Source organism: Eubalaena glacialis, chromosome 5 (assembly GCF_028564815.1).
Source record: "Eubalaena glacialis isolate mEubGla1 chromosome 5, mEubGla1.1.hap2.+ XY, whole genome shotgun sequence".
Lineage (NCBI taxonomy): Eukaryota > Metazoa > Chordata > Mammalia > Artiodactyla > Balaenidae > Eubalaena > Eubalaena glacialis.
The window spans coordinates 31,344,044-31,364,428 of NC_083720.1; the positions used below are offsets into that span (position 1 = coordinate 31,344,044).

Sequence of the window (20,385 nt, forward strand, 5' to 3'; positions counted from 1 at the left end):
AGAAGTTTCTAGAATGCCAGCACCAGAATTTTCTTTTCGATTATAAACTTTTTCATATGGAAGGGACTCTTAACATGTTCCTTGAATTTAGTATAAGTTATAGCAGCACCTTGTAATTTTCCAGCCTTGATTCCTCCTTACTTTTAATTTATTTTTATCCTACTGAACTGTTCTTTGAGAAGTTAAACATTTGAAAGATTGTAAATCGTTAATATAGTTTTATCAGATGTTTTGAAAATTGGAAACTATTTTGTCTTCATTAACATGGCTGATGATTAACATGGCATATGATACATCATATGGGAAAAAGCCCCTAGCTACAACTTAACCATTTTTATTAATTTTTTAACATTTCTTTAATATTATGCCTTGTTGTTTAAAGAATTTACTATCTATATGACAATAATTTTGATAATGAAAACAATAGTAAGGAATTTTTTAAATTTAATTTTTATTTTATATTGAAGTATAGTTGATTTACAATGTTGTGTTGGTTTCAAGTGTACAGCAAAGTGATTCAGTTATACGTATAGATATCTCCACTCTTTTTCAGATTATTTTCCCACATAGGCCATTACAGAGTATTGAATATAGTTCCCTGTGCTATACAATGAATCCTTGTTGTTGTTTTTTTCTCAATTGTTTTTTAATTGGGGTAGAGTTGTTTTACAATGCTGTGTTAGTTTCTACTGTACAGCTAAGTGAAGCAGAGTTCCCTGTGCTATACAGCAGGCTCTCATTATTTATCTATTTTTTACGTATTAGTGCATATATGTTTGTCCCAATCTCCCAATTCATCCCACCCCCCTTCTCCCCCCATGTTGTCCATACATTTGTTCTCTACATCGGTGTCTCTCTTTCTGCCTTGCAAACCGGTTCATCTGTGCCATTTTTCTAGAGTCCACAAATATGCATTAATATACAATATTTGTTTTTCTCTTTCTGACTTAATAGTAAGGAATATTTTACCTTTTCTATTATGTTATTTTTTTCTCTGCCAAGTAGATAACTGCTATGTTTAAATTAAGAACTTCACCCCTTACACACACCACTTTTATTTTTTGGCATAGATAAACATAAATTACTTCTACTTCGACAAAGTAAAGTTTCTAAAGAATCATCAGTGTTAGGAAATTCTAGAGTATAACATTATAAAGCCATTCTTTATAAAGCCTTTTTTGTTGCCTTTTTTGCTTAGTACAAAATTACTTTTGAGCCTTACAACCTTTTGTTTAGTAGTCATTCACAATTATTCAATAATATTGTAAAAGGAAATGAATTTTGAGGAGTAACAGGAAGAAGGGAATATTTGGAGATCTATTAGACATTTTGGATTTGTTCAGAAAATTAATGTAGAGATTTACAACTTCATCTTTCATTTTACACTTTTAGGCAGAAAAGTCAAACAAAATAGAAATAGAAAAAGCTTTCTATGTCACCAGTACAACGTTGAATGTTAACGCTGTAACTCTATACCGGTCTTTGGTATTACTTCCACTTTGGAGCCCTGTAGTTCTAATAAAATGTGTCAGAGAAGAATGCAAGGTTTGAGTCACAGTATCTACCCGGAATTTTATATAGTAACTGTTATAATCATTCAAGATTTTCAGAATGTGTCAAATGAAATGGCATGTGCCGATTGAGAAACTGTCACAGTTTATATGGGATTTCCTTTTAGGGTGGAGAGTAACATCCTTGGTTGCAGTGGGGGAAAGGAATGCAATGTCTTTATTTTTCCTTATTTTTGAAACGTGATATACTATTTTGTACAATCTTCCCTCTATGTTTTATTTTGAATCAATAATTCTCATGAGGCAGATTAGAGGCTACACGCTGGTAGCCTGTGGACAGATTCCAATAGTAGATGCATTTTATTCGGCTTACCCAAATTACTTGCCAATATTTTAATATTGGGCAATTTCATACAAAATCTTGTTTTAAACTTCCTCTTGGAAAATTAGAAGATCTGACACCATTGGGTACATATTCTTGTATAATTTCAGTTGGCTGAAGCTGGATGGAATCTCTCTGCTTTAGAGGCATTCTGTATTACACTCAGCCCACTTCAGTAGTTTACATATGTGCACAGTCCCTGTTGGCACTGGAGTTTGTAACACCTGAATTAGAGATTAAGGTAATTTTGCGTTTGATATTATGATGACAAAGTCCATCAAAATATACAGACACAGGTAACAAAACAACGAATGACAAATCGTTTATCTTCTAGGAAGAAGGCTACATTATTGCCTTTAATTTAATTTACATATAATTTGTTTTTAAATTACATAGAATTCTTCTTACCTTGGCGGTTGTCAATCTATGGTAGTGTAGAATTTTTTTATTAGTATACCAAGTCTGTTCAAAGGTCAACATTAGGACTAGTTCAAACTTGGTAGTTTTATACGAAGATGTCAATATAATTTATGCCATCTTTCAAAATTTTGTTGAAATATGAATTGTAAATAACAGAATTTTTATTAAGTTACCCTTGTTGTATATAGAATAGTAATTAAATAACATGCAAATCATATTTAAAAGATATATTTTAGTCCTTTAATTATATACTTTTAAAATTAGAAACTATAGATGTTGAAAGCTTGCTCTTCAGAGTCACTCCTTTGAGGGAAAATGTAGCCCCTAATTACAGAATTTCCTCTAGGTTTTTCTTAGCAGTATTTAGGATGTTTGTTTATTACTTAAAATGATCTAGCTTAGACATCTATGTAGGTTGTAGCCAAAGTTCATAGATATTTAAAATCATAATATAAATTTAGTTCCATATGTTTTTTACTGGACCCAAATAATTTCCTTTATAATACTAATCAGTGTACTTCTAGAAGCATTCATACTTTAAGGCACTATATATTTCTTCTGGGTTTTTGTTGTTCTGGTTGTATAGTTAGATTAATGGAAACATCCCCCCTTGTAAACATTTCTAATGAAATTGCCCTTACAGGGCACCAATAAAAATTAAGTTAATAAATTGTTTAGAATTGCCCTTTATAGCTATGCTGACAAATCTTAAGAAAAAGAACTAATTTGAGTCAGTATTATTTGATCCTTTTTTCTCTGTATTCTCCTGGATGTAAAAATAAATTGAAACCTGATTTCTCTGAGTACAACAAATACAGAATTTGAGGGTGTGGTTCAAATGATTTAAAACAGATAGCATAACAAGGATCCTATAAAGTAGATCATATTTCCCTTTATGGGGAAAGGGAAGAGAGTTGTATGCATTTGAAACATTTTTTTTCTTATAGTGTTTTTAACTGTAGGATAATATAGGAACTAAAAATTTACTTTTTATTAGGATTATAAAATCTTTTGGCAATGTCAGAAAGCGTTTCTAGATAAATCTTGATTGTCTTATTCTAAAAGGGTGCTGAGGGTAGGAGATAATGTGGGTAAGAGAAATTCACTTCCTGCTATGTCAAAGTTTCTCTTATAACTGCAAAATAAACCCATTTCTCAGCCAGCCAACTGACTAAAAATTCATATAGGGTATCCTAACCTTATGGTTCCTGAGTTTTATTCAAACACCTTTGGTGGCAAGGAGCTCACTCTGTTGAAAAGCAAACTATTCTAATTATAGACAGTTCTAAATATTACAGAGTAATTTAATCATTCATTCATTTGACAGATATTTATGGTTCCTTCTTTTGAATTAACATCTGTTGTTCTCTACTTCCTATCATTTAGTTTTAGTCCTGCCTTCTGAACTAATTCCTCTTCCACATGACAACCCTTCAGGGATTTTATAGAAACACTGAATGAAGTTCAGGGTTGCAATGAACCCTAAAGCCCTGCTTGTCCAAACCCAACTTTCCTCAACAAGCAATGGCATAGCATAAAACTGACTACTCCCTGTGATGGTGACGGTGATTCTCCCAAGGCAGTTCTAAGCTTATTCAAAATAGCTCTCATATCCCGGCTCACTTTCTTCTGCTCCAACCCCAGCTCCTTCATCCATTCCTCGTGTGACACCTCTGTATCTTCTTTCTCTCCTGGTTGTTCTCTATATGTGTTTTTGTCTACCCTTAAAGGGTAACACCCCAAAATTAAACACATTAATTCAGGTGGAGTCTGGCCTAAGTGGGATAGAACCTACCTGCTTATACCTCTGTTTATGTTAATATTGCAGGGAATTAGATTAGCTTTAAGCCACATTGACAATCATATCATATATTGATGTACACATTTATTATCAATGTAAATTCTAAAGTCTTTTTTTCACTGCTACTAGCCCTTAGCTCCTCAACTGTGTATCATTATGGCTTGTTTATTGGATCCAAACACTGTTCTTCACTTTTATTCCCACACTATTAGCATACTCTGTCCTGTTGAGATCCTCTCTTGGAGTCTGATTCTGCCATCCAGCAAATATTATATCTCTCTTCTGCCCCATTTTCTGGAGGTCTGAGATATAGATATAGAAACAGATATACAAACTGAAAGAGAAACCATCCCCAGACCCAAATTTTAAGAAGACTAATCTAATCCATGACACAAATGTTGAATGGAGTTAAGACTGAGAACAGGAACTGTGGGACAATTTAAGCAATATTACCGAGGTAAATTGTTCAACCAGTTATAAATCCACTTTCTTATTTGCTTTCAGTTCATATTTCTCAATTTAGTATATAAGGGTAATATGACATACCTCTTGCTGTAATCCAGTTATATATGTACATCCATCTACTAATAACCTTTTTTAAAAAGACAAAAAAGATCATATTTTTAAACTGCACTTCTTTTTCAGATTTTCACTAACAATGCTTTTAAAAATCTATTCTAATCTTAAGTCAATAAAGTTCTACCAATCTGTCTATATTTTGCAGGATTTCCCTTCTTCCTTGTTTTTTCTTCTATTACTTCTCTTACTTTCTACAGTTCCTGAAAAATAATTTGAATGATTTGGTAATTTTTTTGGCAAATGCTTTGTATTTTAAAAGTCATTTCTTCAGACTAATTTAGACTCCCAAGGTTTTCATTTATAGTCTCTTTACTTTTCTTGGCATTTTGTACTACCAATATTTGTGCCATTTTTTAATCCGAATATCTGTATTTGTCTTGTTTAACAGAGAATTAGAAACTAAATAGGAACTGGATGCTGTTGATTTCTTCTGTCAGTTATTAACAATTTACTACCAGTTGGCCAAAGGGGGAAAAAAAGGCCTATTCTTTGATTCTCCTTCTCTTTCCGATTCTAACGGCAAATGCTCGTCTTGCTCTCAGTATTTTGCCCCAGATCCAGTGGGCCTTAGTGCTCCTGACCCAGACTTTACTGTTCCATGCCACTCTTCTATATTAATCCTTAGTTTGACTTTCACTTCCTTTTTCCTTTCCTTCCTTACATCTAATTATGATAGTCATAACAAAGGAAATCCAACAAAGAATAAGAGAGTGGAAGGGAAATTAAAGGCCTAATAATTCACAAATTGGTTAATGATTCCTTGTACAAAAGTTGACTCTAGCAATTCCTTTGAAAATAATTTTTTTCTCAATCATATTTGTTTCACGCCATTTTCCCAACATTTAATAATTTTCCCAAACATTTCACAAGTCGAGAAACGTGGAGAATTGTACAAATGGACAAATGTTTATGAAGCTTCATCTCAACTGTAGGTAATGTAATGAGCTGGAAGATGGTAAATTGTTCTTCTTTACTTTGTGTTCCATAATTGCTAATATTGCACATCACCCAAGGAGAATAGTTGACAGTGCCTTATGTGTAAATAAGTAAGTAATTCAATTTCAATAATGATATGATAGGCATACATCTTGTAATTCTTTAGCCACATATGGGAATCATAAAAGTTGTAGCTGATGAGGTGGCAGAACTGGTAACTTATCTGAGTATACCAGATGCCACCTGGTTTTTAAAATGTAAACTCTGTTCCTTATGGGTACTGAAACTGTAGACTCATTGAATTAAAATAAGACCTATGAAATATGTTTTTATTTTGGAAACTGGGCTATTACTTTTATCTTTTAAGACACCAGAGAAATATTTTTCTTGGTTTTACTTATGTTTAATACCATCATCATGTTCAAACACAGAATACAGTTATTCACTGCTCATTCTTTTTTTATTTTTATTTACTGGTAAATAAGGCAAACATTTCATTTAATGTTTACTAAGTTAAAAGGCGGTGTTACACTTTGAAGTAATTCTTGTAATCATAGGGAAAAAAATCTTGCTTCCGTTATATGTGGCAAGTTCCTTTGATACATGACACATTAAGTACTTTTAAATAAAGAAACAATTTACCCCATCAGAAATTGCAGCTACAGCTTATTTTGAGCACGCATTTTCAGTAACTTTCCAAGACAAGTTAATCTTTACTCTTAACATTTTTGGCTGGCTTATTATCATCTAAATATTTGAAATTGAGAGGTATAAAAGGAAATTTGAGGTAAAAAAAAGAGTTTGAATATTATCAGTGTAGTTATTTCAAGTAAATTTTAGGTGCACATAAATATCACTTTTAAAGAGTAGATATAATAAACATCATAGTATATTACAACTTAATGTTAAAAATGTGTAGCATTTCATTAAATAACATCATCACCAACCACAACCAGGAAATGAAAACTAAAAAGGAGAAAGTTCATATTATGATTTCTAATATCCATATCATTAAAAAGCTTAGACTTAATTTCACAGAAGTCGGGAAATTCTGAGATTCCCAAAGAAACCATAACTCTCGCATAGATTACAACAGCCTCTTTCATGAGGAGCTCAAATCATGGGACTCCTCCCAAACGGATCCATCACTATGGGGTGTTATATCACTATAACAGTGTATCCATCACTTCCTTTTCAAAAAGGAATTACACCTTGTTCTCTTCTTCCTCCTAGAGGTCCTGTATATTTTGAAAGTTTTTTGATTTAAGAACCAGTGGTCTGAATTACAACATGTCATTGATACAATGAGAACCTATAGCCCTTTCTTCAAATGTTAATACAACAAAATAAAGTTCCTGCAAGGGACTAACTGAATTACTTCCTTTCTGAAGCAAAGCCCTTCCACACTTGTCTCATTTCTAATTCAACATTCAGAAACACTAGATCAGAGATCTTTAACTAGTACTCTGTGGCCCAGATCATCCCCCCAAATGTATTTTTGTTTGGACTATAAAATGTTTTAAAGTAAATTTGAATTGGTAGCAAATGTTTAAAATCTGAAGCATTGGTTAAAAAAAAAAAAAAAAGAAAAACCTCAGATTTCTGGCTTCTCTTGAAGCATGTGAAAATGTAGCAGTACTAGGTAGGCCTTCCCCTGTGGCAAAATCAATTAAGTCCTCCTTATTTCCTTTTAGCCCCAGCTTGACTCCTATTCAGCCAAGCATCCCCACTTCCTTTTGTCTTAAACCTGCTCCCTTATTTATGTTATCTGCCTGGTCCTTAGAGCCATTTGCATTTACTCTGTGTTCAACAAGTAACATCAACTATAAATATAATTATAGGGCATTCAAATGTCCTAAATCGCATTCAGTATTTTAGGTCCATATGGAAACATGCAAATTTCAGGGATGCTTTCAAGACACAGACTATTTTAGTTTTGAGTAGTTGAACAGACCCTGGGAAAACACTAAAATTTAGGATGTGGACTAAAGGGGGATATTAGAGAATAGGACTAGTTAACTAGTAGAGGAACGCACCTAGAGTGATACTACTCCAAGTAACAATACTCTCTGGTGAACTCTTCCAACCACTCCATTATCCTTTTGTTGCTAAGGTCATTTTTGAATAGTTCCATTATCCCAGAGGGCTATCAAGTGTTTGCTGTGGGCTAAAATTTATTTGTGGGGGAGGGTGAACTTCAGAGGTGGATTAGGAAATACAAGGATAGCTGTCCACTTGTTATAGCTGAGCCCCATGGGACTCTCACCAGGTCTTTTATATGCTGGTTTCTAGCCATCTACCTCTTCTGAGGGAAGAAGAAAAGAGGCTGCCATCCAGGAAGCATGCCCAAGGAATTTCAGAGTCAACTCAATTTAATATCATACAAAGGAAGTTTAGCAAATACCCATTAAGCCAGACACTAAATAGAGTCTCTAGGGAATAATAGGACACTTTTCCTTTTCTCCCAGAATGAAGAATGCAAAAAAAGTTGAGTTTTTCTCACAGGACAAATGCCGATTTTCCCTTCAGTGTAAGGTGCCCTGTCAGCAAATGAACCTTCTATTTGCTTGACACTGTTCTTTCCTGATCCTACTGTGCCTCCTCTCTCAAATGTAGACTGTTTTCTTCCAGAAAGTGGATAGGGTATATGCAAGTTGAGGTGAGCCCTTGACCTGGCAACCTCAGCTAGAAAGCACCCCTTGGTTTCAACAGAAGTATGGGTGCAGAATATCATTGTCTTGTACGTTATCATGATACTGTACCATCTTCAAGGGAAAATTCCTGGAGAATTAAAAGATTATTAATTTTTTTTTTAAATGATACAAATGAGTTTATTTATTTATTTATTTATTTTTGGCTGTGTTGGATCTTCGTTTCTGTGCGAGGGCTTTCTCTACTTGCGTCAAGCGGGGGCCACTCTCCATCGCAGTACGCGGGCCTCTCACTATCGCGGCCTCTCTTGTTGTGTAGCACAGGCTCCAGATGTGCAGGCTCAGTAGTTGTGGCTCACAGGCCTAGTTGCTCCGCGGCATGTGGGATCTTCCCAGACCAGGGCGCGAACCCGTGTCCCCTGCATTGGCAGGCAGATTCTCAACCACTGTGCCACCAGGGAAGCCCAAAGATTATTAATCTTTTATTAAATAATTCAGAATTTTCATGCAAATTGCATGAAAATCAGATGGGTGGAATTAAAGCTTTTGCATGATTTATTTTTTAAAGGGGTGGGGTTGTTAAGCAAATTATTATGCAGTGTTTGGTAATCAAACTGATGTTCTAAACAAGATCTCTGGATTTTTTTTTTTATTTCCTAAAAGATCAAAATTTTTCACGGGTCTGTTTTTGCATTTACTTGCAAAACATATATGCTAACTATAATGTGCTTATTTATTCATTAAAGCAATTAATTAAAGATACTAGATAACAATTGATCAGGCTAGTTCTGGTTAATATATAAAGTTGAAATCATAGATGGAAATTTATTTTTAATTACTGTAAACTGGTATAAATTATAATATATAATTCAGATTACCATATATTTAGACAGGCTATTTGCCAGTCTAGCCTATATTAACAAGTTGTATTTTTCAAAACTAAATTCATTGCCTTAACTTCAAAACTTACTACTCTTCTTACAATCTTTAATTCTGTTAAATGGATCTTTGTCATCAATTTTGGAACAAGCTTACAATCCTTCCTTGAAACCCACAGAGTCAAATGTGTTTCAGAATTTAGAGTTTTTAGGTATTAGAAAGTTAATATTGTTGATACACCAGGCATTGTCTGACACCCTTAAAGAGGCCTGAGGCACTCTGTAATTAAACCATTAATTTCTGCTGTGAAATACATGCATGTTCACACTAAGCAGGAATATTAGTGAGCAGAAATAGCCTCACATCTGTTCAAATAAGTTTTTGCCACCAAATGGGTTTGCTTCAAAGTCAGAAAAATCTTTAGTTAAACTTATGAAGAATTGTTTTGTTTTCAGGGACTTTGGATTTTGGAATTGCAGATAAAGGATCATGGACTACATCTTGATTTTTAATCTGTTCATCATAATTTGGCCAGAGTTGTCTTCCTCAAATGCACATATGGCATGGCACGTTCATTTTATAAACACCTTCATGGTTTCCCACAACTTCAACCTTTAAAGCTTCTTTGAAGACCTCCCATATGTATACCCTATCAACTTTTCTAGGCTCTTACCTAAAAACTGCTTCACCCCAACTAAACTCAACTTACCAGCAATTTCCAAGTATACCTTCCTCCTTTTTGCTCACTATACTTCAGACTGGAATACCTTCTTCCAGAGGCCCCAAGTCCACACCACACCTCAAATAGCATCGTCCTTTTCATCCTTCTTCACCCATCTCAAATCCCACCTCTACAGAGGCACGACTCCATTCCCCAGTCAGGATGTGCTTAAAAAGCATACTGCCTGCTCCTCTAACTAGCACTAATTTAGTATATTTTCCATTTGAATTGAAAATCATGTGATAACCTCCCTTCCCTACTAGATTTAAACACTTACAGCTTCTTTCACTATATTTGGCATATTTAAGAGTCACTTGTTAGATGAAGGAATGGATGTTTTAGTATAATCTCTCTTGATCTCATCAACCTAACCTCCTACAGGAATCCCACACACATAGTCCTTGCCACTGCCCTTATCCTAACCTTCTCAAGTGGAGAACAGGGTCTAGATCTCAAGGGAATACCTAGAACACGACCTAATCTTTGTATTCTAAGTGTAGATTCAGCATTTCTTTGGAAAAGAAAAATATACTTTCTCTTTAATTTAAGAGAATTACTCAATAATTCAATATTGAATTATCCAATATTCATCTTGCTGATACTGTCAGGAAGGAAGGCAGCAGAGCCCTTGGAGAGTGGCCAGGCACTACAGGGTACTTCATTCTGCCGGTCTCAACTTAAACATCACTTCCCTGGGAAGTCCTCCCTGACCAGCTGACCTCAGTTAGGTCCCCTTTCTTTGCATTCTCATAGCTTTTGTTTTGCTAACAGTCATCATATTCACTTTGAGGGTATGAGTCTCATCCAAAAACTCAGATGATTAAGAAATATTAATTTCTTAGTCATCTTAATGACTTAATTTTCTATAACAATTTGATTTCTGAATCTACATCTCCTCCATTTGTTGACTAAACAACAAACATCAGTCTTCTTGGGATTTCCACACTTTCTTCCTCCTTTTGGACTGACTCACTTTTCTGCGGTCTTATAGCATCAGAAGGTCTGGGGGTGAGAATTGAGAGGCACCTTGTCTTCTACTGTCGGTCCACACAGTTTGCTGCTGAGAAGGCAGCGTGGCCCAGCTAACCTGCAAGGCCCTTCAGAAACAGTGTGTCAATGCTGCATCACTGGGGCATGGGGGACTCTCTGCTGTTTCTGTGCCATGCTTAAGACAGGGAAATCTTTTGCAAGGCTGCACCTGGTCCTGTGCATCTAGATAAGTCACGTAACCATTTCTTCTTTGAGGTATTGTTGCCTTCCTGGAAGTGCTGCGGGGAAGCAGGGCTTAGGCCCCCTCTGCTCTTGAAGACCACAATTCTCCTTCCTCTCTTCCAGTTTGGGGGAATATCTTCCTAGATATTTTTGGTTTCTAGCAATGTTGGCAAACAAGTTTTCTTTTCCAGCCTGCCTCCTCGTACCTCTCCTGACGCAATAGCAGATGGCCAACCAAGAGCTTGATTGAGGGACAAAGGAAATGGAGGACTATAAGGGAAAAAGAGCATAGACACTTATATGAAAAGAGATCCCAGCCACATTCGTAATTGCCCGTTTAATGTCTGCATTACTTCATTGTACTCTAAGCTCCATGAAGCCTGGGGTAAGGCTTTCTAATCTCAGTGTCCAAATATTGCCTTTTTTATAGTAAGCATAAATTCTTATAGTAGTATAAATTCTTCTTGAATAAATGGGAATGAAATTCAGAGACTGTGAAGGATTTATGGGATGTATAGTGGCTAAGAGGGTAGACTCTGGAGCAGATGACCGGGGTGTGAATCTTGGCTCTGCTTCTTATAGTCAGGCGGGCAAAACCCATAACCTCTTTGTGCCTCCAATTCCTCATCTGTCAGATGGTTGTTGTGAGGACTAAAAGAGCTAAAGCTCTTAGAACTAATACCTGGCACATAGTAAGTATCATATGAGTATCCACTACTATCATTACCATCATCATCATTATTTATTATCTCATTATTATTAAGAAACCCTAACACAGGACTGATTCAATGATAGCAAAGTTTATATAAATTAAATTGACATAATTTTAATTTTGCACTATTTCCCAGACTGTGAGGCTATTTTGTTTTCTTCCCTGTTTCCCACATCTACACTGCATTCTCTGGTTCCCCTGGGCTGGGGCAGTCCTTCTTCGGGAATCCTACCTCTTTTCATGATGTCTTATCTTTTGTTGGTGTTTCTTAGCTGTATGCCCTTGGGAAACACAGCACCCCCTGGAATCCCTTCTTAGATCATAGCAAGGAGATCCTGTCTCAGTATGTGTACTTCAGGTAGTTTTTCTTATTTTTTACCTCTGCCAGTGTTGAAGTTTTTCTGCCATCTTTCTGCTTGTTTATAGATCCTTTGCAGTTTGTCTTTGCTTACTTAGCATTTCAGTGGCTATAGTATTTAATGACATGACTTTGTCAATGTAGAGATTGCATTGTTCTCTTTCTCTTCTAAATAATTTGTAAATTCACATTTATCATATACATATAAAAGATAATTCCTGGAGTGACTAGGGTTAACATTTATGATAGAACACAATAGCATGGAACTTGGAGTATCTATAAAAAGGAAAAATTAACTTTTTGAGCCAAATATTTAATTTAACTACAGAAAGCTGGTTCTTTCCATAATTATCATAAGACAGTCTTTTTCAGTCAGCTATAAATACTGACTTTCACAGGCTCCAGTGCTCATATTATTTGGTTGTTCAAAGGATTCTTTTAGCTGTTTAGCTTCATATGGTTGATTTTTCTATTCAGACAGATTATGCCATCTACTGCAATATGGAATGATTTAGCAGCAAATTTCTTTCTTTTAATTTTTTTCCTTAGTTAGCCTTCTAAGAGTTCCTGCTGTTAAACTAAAGTTATTCTTTTACCTAAATATTTTTGCAATCTATTATAATATTTCCCCATCTGGTCTGTCTTAGCTAGAAATCATTTTATCAACTTCTAGGAATATTTGTCTTTATTTATGCTGCACACATACCCATTGTAATGGTTGTGTCACAATGCATGATATGTTTTGGGTAAACAGAATTATGATACTGTTTACATTATGGAGAAACTCAGGGATTCTCATTTCTCAGCATAACACATATCTTTTCTTCCAATACGATTTGCTATGGAGGCCCCTTGACCACCTTTATAATTAAAATAACTGTTTATCTTTTCCTCCAGACCTCTACAACCTCACGGACACTCCCTTGTGCTTACTAGTAAGCATCCATCATCAGTGATATTGGCCATTGTTAGCCTGTTCTTACTATGGGTCATTTATGTGCATTTATTCAGCATAATTAATGATGCAGTAAACAGTGAAGTCAAGTGTGTCTACCACTTTGAGTCATTTGCCTGTACAGAATTTTTGTTAGGAGAGTTCACATTCCTCCTGTTTCTACAACCACTTTTTATTAATCCTATTTGTAGTTACCTCTTCCTCTGCTTATCCCTTAAATCAAAGTCTTTCCAAGGGTTCCTTCCTAGGTCTGTTCTCTCTACAGCCTCCCTAGGTGACCCCACATAGCCCTATGACTTGTGTTTCCCACCTCTCTCCTGACTGTTTTATATGCACATACAACTGCTGTCCCTTGGCTGTCCATATACACCTCAAATTCAGCAAGCTAACTGAACTCATCATCTGAAACCACCTGCCTGCCCCAGAAAACCCTCTTCCTTCTAGTGTTCCCTCTACCATCCTTCAGTTGCTCAAGCTAGAGACCTAGGACCATTCTCTGCTCCTCTTTCTCCCTTATGTTCTCAGCCAAGCTACAAGTCCTATGGATCCTACTTCCTTAATATCACACGAAACTATCAGTTTGTCCTCCTCTAGTTCTAGGACACAGTCCCTCAACTAGACTACTGTAACATCTTCCTAAATGGTCATTCTGTCTTTGATTTTACTATTGCCTTGCCAACCCCCATCCCCTCTTTCACCTGGCTGGGGAGTCTTCCATGGCTCCCCAAACCTTGCATTGGGTGCACGTTTTATTTCTTTTGCAGCCCCTCCGTTTCTCCATTGTAATGATTATCACTTCCTATTATTACTGGCTGCTTATTTTTTCCTATTTCCCCACCACACATTAAACCCAGGGAGCTTAGGGTCCTTACCATTCAATCCCCAGGACCTAGCACAGTGAAGACTGCACAGAAGGCACTCAGTAAATACTTCTTAAATATTGTTGTATATTCGCCAATTTTTAAGCTTTCTAATACTTAAACTATGAAACAAGTAGAGAGAAATTATAAACACAAAATTTCATGATGACAAAGTCTGGAATCAGAATTCCTGGATTAAGTTTCTGGCTCTAGCATTGCCTTATTGAGTATTTTTGACAAAACACAAAATTTTCTCACTATAATGTAATCATGTAACACTCATCATTTCTGAGTACACAATAAAAATGACAATAGCATCTTGAATTTATGGCTTCCAAGTAGTTAGCAGCATTTCTTATGAATTATTTATTTGTTCACCATCCCTTTGGGGTAGGCCAGCGTCTTTCCTTCTAGAAAGCAACGAAGGGAGATAGAGTTCCTCCTGTAATGGTGTCAAAACACTGGTCCTGGTTGGTTACCTACTTCACAGAAGGTGGGGAAGATTCATGAAGTTATCTGAGTCTTTATGCTCAGGAAAATGGGTTCTATAAAGTAGTTTTATACGCTTGTGTATCCAATTTCTTAAGAACTCAAAATATTTGGGGGTGAAAATGTGTACAAATTATTTCAGTACTTCAGCTTATCCCTGGGCTCTTTCTCCATGTTTTTCTGGAGACAGTTTTTTTTTTCCACACCCACTCAAACCATCTGTGTACCAGGCAAGTTTTCCAAGATGTAAAACCAAGTGAAATATGTCCATTCGAGTTATTTAGAAAGGATTGTGAGTAATGATACTGTGGAAGAATGGCACGGGGATGAAAAAGCGCACTCTCTGTGTGAACAGCTCGGGCAGCCCAGCAGTTTCAGTCACACAAAGCCTAGCCATGCAGACAAGCACTCAGCACCAGCGCTTTTCAAACTTACCCTCCAAAGACCTTCTGCAGGAAGCAGAATCAGCTGAGTGTCTCTGTGACCTGGAGATATCCCCTGTGAAGTGAGGTTCTCTACCACCGTCAAATGGTAACATTTTTTAAAAATGTGTGCAAGTTTTACATTCTACCCCAAATATGTCAACGTTTGCTTTATATAAAAATGTCTCAAATTATTTACCATTGGGGATTCCCTGGCAGTCCAGTGGTTAGGACTCTGCCCTTCCACTGCAGGGGGCACGGGTTCGATCCCTGGTTGGGAAACTAAGATCCTGCAAGCCACATGGTGCGGCCAAATATACATATATATATATATATATATATATACACACACACACCATTCATTAAAATGGACTCTTAAGGAAGAGGTACCATATTTATTATTGCCTTTAAACTCTCCCCAGGACACTGGCACGTGCCTTTTTTCAAACATTACCCCAGTTTGAAAAGCACGGAGTCCTAGGATATTGCAGCCCAGGCCATGGTTTTTTGTTAGAACTTAAGAGAATTTGCCCACCTGTCCCCTCTTTTTTGTAAGCATTTAGAAAATATGATCAAACAGCAAACTGGTCATGCTCAGATATTAGTGCAAGAAGTGACTTATTTATACATGCAAATTTCAAAACATTTGTAAGGTCTACATGTGTGCTGTTAAAAGATTTTTAATTTTAAATTATTTTTGTTAGATAATCCCGTTTAAAGTAACACTATGATTTATCACCACTAATCAAGATTCTGGTCCCTCATAGACTTCTTATTTGTATCTGTTTTTGTTCTTTGTTACATAAATACGAGGTTTATATATAAAATTCTGACTGTGTAATATAGGGCTAATGAGTCACAGATGGAAAGATGCTGGCACATTACCATCTAATAACATTTTAAACTCATATTCCATAGTAAAACAAAAGCAAATTGTACACATCTGTTTTCCAACTTGTAGCATTTCTGAATTGGTGGAGAGTCTCTGCTTAAAGGACTTTTACTTGAGGAAAAGAAAAAGAGGATACAGGTCACCTCGAAACTACCCAGCCACTTAATAACCTTATCAGATAGGATTTGGCAAAAGGGATAAGATTTCCTCGGCTTTGCTTCCTGAGAAGTCCCAGCTCTAAAGAACAAGAATCAGAGGCATTAGGGCTGAAGAGATGTCTCAGACTACAAACATAATTTTATTGTCTCTCTTAAGAAAAATATATCCCTAATACGGAGGAAATAAGGGAGAAAATATACCAAAACTAATAAAATTTAAAAACTAGAAAATTTCTGGCTTTTTCTAGAAATATCCTCGAAGTAGATTTGGGTGGGAAGAGGGGAAAGGCAGTGGGGAGGAGAAAACATAGGAAGGAATCCTGCAGACACTCGAGGCCATATATTACCATGATTGTTGCTTAATTTTTTGTATGGTAAAAGTGTTCTGCATGGGAAAAAAATTGGAATACAAGGCTCTGATATCACATGCTGTTGGAAAAAGAACACAGGCAAAATTTCTCTCTCAGACCTACCCAATTGATAACGCCTGTGAACACAAGTTAGTACAAGCTAGTAAAGTACAGGCTTTTAAAACATCCTTTCCCCATTTTCCTTGGTTAAGGAATTCAAAACCACTTTTCTGCTTCAAGGGCGTGTGTGAACTGTCAAGTTCTTTTGGAAAAGTTACGTGACAGAAGTGATTACTGCAGAGTGTGACCATAAATCCCCCTGACATGAAATACACATGTTATAAGAGACAGATTTCCATCCACCACCTCCGCAGGAATTCCTGAAACAGGAAAGACCTGAGAATCATCATATGATTGGAGACAGAAATTTTGATATGTGGGTGGTAAGACTATATTTTGTGAAGCATACTGCATTTATTCTGAGGACTACATCTGATCTGACTGCAAAATTCTGTTCACTGTTGTCCAAAAAAGATTTGATACATGTATTGTATGTCCTGAGTTGTAAACAGAATATCAGTAGAGGGAAATTACAGTGTTGTGTTCATAACAGAGTCTGTAGTTATCTCCATTCTGTACTAACATTTTGTACGTTAAGAGTCCAGAAATCTTAAGCGTATGTACACAGATCCCAATGTACCTGAGTTCTCAAGCTGACCATTCCCTTTAAGAAATGGTTGGCTTGGGGGCCTCACGTGTCTGATTTTGTTTACTGTGTCAAACGAGGCAAGACTTAGAGCCAGGACAGGGTGGCATGAGGTACATGCTGCGGTGTTTGTCCACCAGTGGAATGTCTGTGTGACGTTTTGTGTCGTGTTGTTTTGGTGCTGTGCCCCGTCCATAGGGTCTGCCAGGCTTCTCCACAGTTGCCGCTCTGCACAGTAATCAGATCCTCACCGTCAAGGTTCGTGGTTGGCGCCCCTGCCTGCTCGGTCAGAGCCCGCAATCAGCATAAGGGTGAGCAAGAAGGGCTCGACTGGCTTTCCGAGTCCAGGCACTCCCTTTCATCACGCACAGCAGGTTATCGGGCACTTGGAACCTCACCTCCGTCAGTGAGGTCAAACGTACATTAAGAAGGAGAATCTTGAGCCTATAAGAGAAGAGCATACTGAAGTCAAAGAAAGGCAGGCAAGCTCTCTAAGGCTGTGCCACGCCTCGGTGGTCGGATTGGCATGCATCGCAATGCTCTGTGATGGTTTTCAGTGGATTAAACAATCCTAAATACCCTGGACTTCGGGCATCCATAAAATGACAGTCGAGTTCGTGCCGCATTATGCCGGTTGAGGAGTCTGACAGAAATGGAACTGGCACTTCGTCTCTGGACTTTCTGGTCAGAGTGCAGGATGCAGGTGGCTCCAGGTTACCTGCTTCTTTAATATACAACGTTTAAAGAGGCCCAACACCCACAGCAAAGAAAGATTCATTTCTAACTAAAAATCTGGTTTCACCATCCCGTTGCAGGGTTCCGTCTCTTTCAAGAAGAGCCGGAGGGTCCGATGTCAGACACAAGTGCCAGTTCTGTTTTGTTTGATGGTTATTATAAGTCTAATGTGTGTATCTTTATTTCTTTCTTGGGGCCTTCTGATGCCTATTCTTCAACTCTCTCATCTCTGAACTCCAACCTTTGACCTCACCTGACTGATCAGATGGTGTTTCCTAAAATCAGTCATGGGTTTCTCTCTGCTGATCAGCAGCTCATTAAACGCCGCCTGATTAAGGTAGTGCTTATTCTTGCTCAAGTCTGATTTCTCCTTTACATTCGATTTTTACTCTGCATACTGTTGCTGTACCGTTTATCTCTCATAGGCAGAGTGTGGGTGGTGGGTATTTTATTTTAAAATATCCTAGAGCAAAATTATGTTTGGTGAGCTGCATTTGTTTGAAATATGTATGAAAATACCAAAACCAAAAGGTATAGAAAGCCAATCTAATTTCTTCTTAAATTAAAAAAAAAAAAGAAAGCTTAAAAATTATATCCAGTGATAGATCCAGTTTCTAAGCTCTCTAGCTTTCGTAATTTATAAATTACACAGCATGACAAGAGCCTTGTATGTTTAATTTTATAGGTTATGAAAAAGTAAATATTTGTCCAACTATAAATGCAGCCATTTTATTAAGCAAGGTGAATATAACTGATGCAGCATTGTCATGGATAAAGTTATGCAAAACTTTTCTACCAGCTCTGAGTATAATGATAACATATACACTATTTCCAAGAGCTGAGAGTGCTGGTTTCTGAGCTGCTTTGATTTCAACAGCGTCTACTCAGCTCACCCAGCATGAATATTTATTTGCTTCCTACTGGCAGGCAAATTGCCTACAGGCTTTACCATTTCTGGTTGTTCTGGGTCTTTTCACAGTATAAATGTGAATTAGATAATACAAATTTAAAGTGTTGAAAAGAAGACCTGGGTCTTTATCTTTCACGGTTATTGTTGGTCTGTCCCCTTCTCCATTGTAGGGTGACCAAGGACAGGCTGGGCCTCCAGGCCCTCCAGGACCTCCAGGCCCACGAGGGCCTCCTGGGGACACAGGGAAAGATGGCCCCCGCGGAATGCCAGGAGTGCCTGTGAGTTGCTTTTTGGATCAGTTGTTCTCACAGGTTTTGTTTCCTTTAAAGCGCTGAGAATTGGGTTGGAATTGGGGACGGGGTTGGCAGAGGTCAAGTGAGCGAGTGGGTTGAAGGAAGTGGGATGATAGGAAAGTCCCCAAGCAGAGAGGGCACTGCCAGCCGGAATCTGCCTTACCACTCAACCCACGGGGCACCCACGCAAACCACAGGGAGATGCCTGGAGACAGCAACTGACCTGGTCTTCAGGTAAGCCTCAAGAAGTCTGCGAGTGGAGACGCCTGATCTCACTTGTATCCTGACTGCCATAGAGTACCTCAATGCCTTTGGTTTAAACGGAAGACTAGCTTGAAAAACTAGGTGGGAGATTGATAACATTTTACAAAGGATCAAAATAGAGACAATAAAGTCCTATGCAATTTATGGAAAGTAAAAGAGGTAAATCTTCCTGATATTTATCCCTTGCAAGTAACTTGACCCCCCATATCACTAATAAAATAGTAAAATTAATGGTTAAAACATCAGTGGTTATGGTTTGAATATCATTTGTCCTTTGTATGTGAAGCTTATTAATAGAAATGACTTAACAGCGATCTCAACACTTAGATCTAAATGCTAATTTACTTAGTACTTAGCTACTAAGATTGGTCAAGTGTCAATAATAGAGAAGTAGCACAGGACACTAGATAAATGGTTTGGTTGGGTAGAGGCAACTCAGCAATTTAAAGAAATACATGGAAAAGGTCAAAAATTTGTACACTTATGACTTTAGGACCTGAAATTCAGGTTTATTGCTGAATTAAATTATTTATTTAATGTATTGCTTTAACTTAAAATTATTTTCATCAGTGTTTTTGTAGTACAAAAGTAATAATAAAATATTTATCCACAAAGTAGAAAAATTTGAAAATAAAGGCAACCAAAAAAGGAAAAACAAATCGGCCATAGTCATTAATGTTTCGGTAGATTTCATTTTTATATGCATATATTTATGTAATTTTTGAGTGACTCTTTTTTTAAGACTATAGGGTACTTTAAAACTTTTCTGGGACAACCTTCTTATAAGCCTCATGCCCCTCGCCAAAAGCTGCTATAAATTTGTCATATGAAATAAGGAATTGACTTTCAGCGTAATATGCTGGTTGTTAAGACTGCTTTCACTGGACCATCAGAGGTAGTGGTTTCATCCTAAAAGTGTCTTCTAATGTCTCACCTTTTCTCGGGATGAAACCCCAAAAGATAGAGAACCCTTCTCGGGATGGAACCCCAAAAGACAGAGAACCCGTAGCTGTTTTACGATACAATCACTACTACTCGTTTTATTTAGAATACCTTCTTGGCATAATTCTTAAATCTCTGCTGTAATATAGATTCGTCGTATTAAATCCTAAAATGTTTATAAAATGCATTCGAAGAAAGAACATCAGCGCTCTTTAAATTACATTGTGTTTGCATTCCTTTCTTTAGT

At 36.9% G+C, this 20,385-nt stretch overlaps 1 protein-coding gene across 1 annotated transcript in view; it reads left to right on the forward strand.

Moving 5' to 3' along the window:
* COL25A1 (collagen type XXV alpha 1 chain) overlaps window positions 1–20,385 on the forward strand; it is a 461,378-nt gene that overhangs the window by 330,375 nt on the left and 110,618 nt on the right. The window contains exons 8-9 of the mRNA XM_061191166.1: window positions 17,193–17,252; window positions 18,810–18,917. Of these exons, the coding sequence (XP_061047149.1) occupies window positions 17,193–17,252; window positions 18,810–18,917 (168 nt within the window). The remainder of the gene's footprint in view (window positions 1–17,192; window positions 17,253–18,809; window positions 18,918–20,385) is intronic.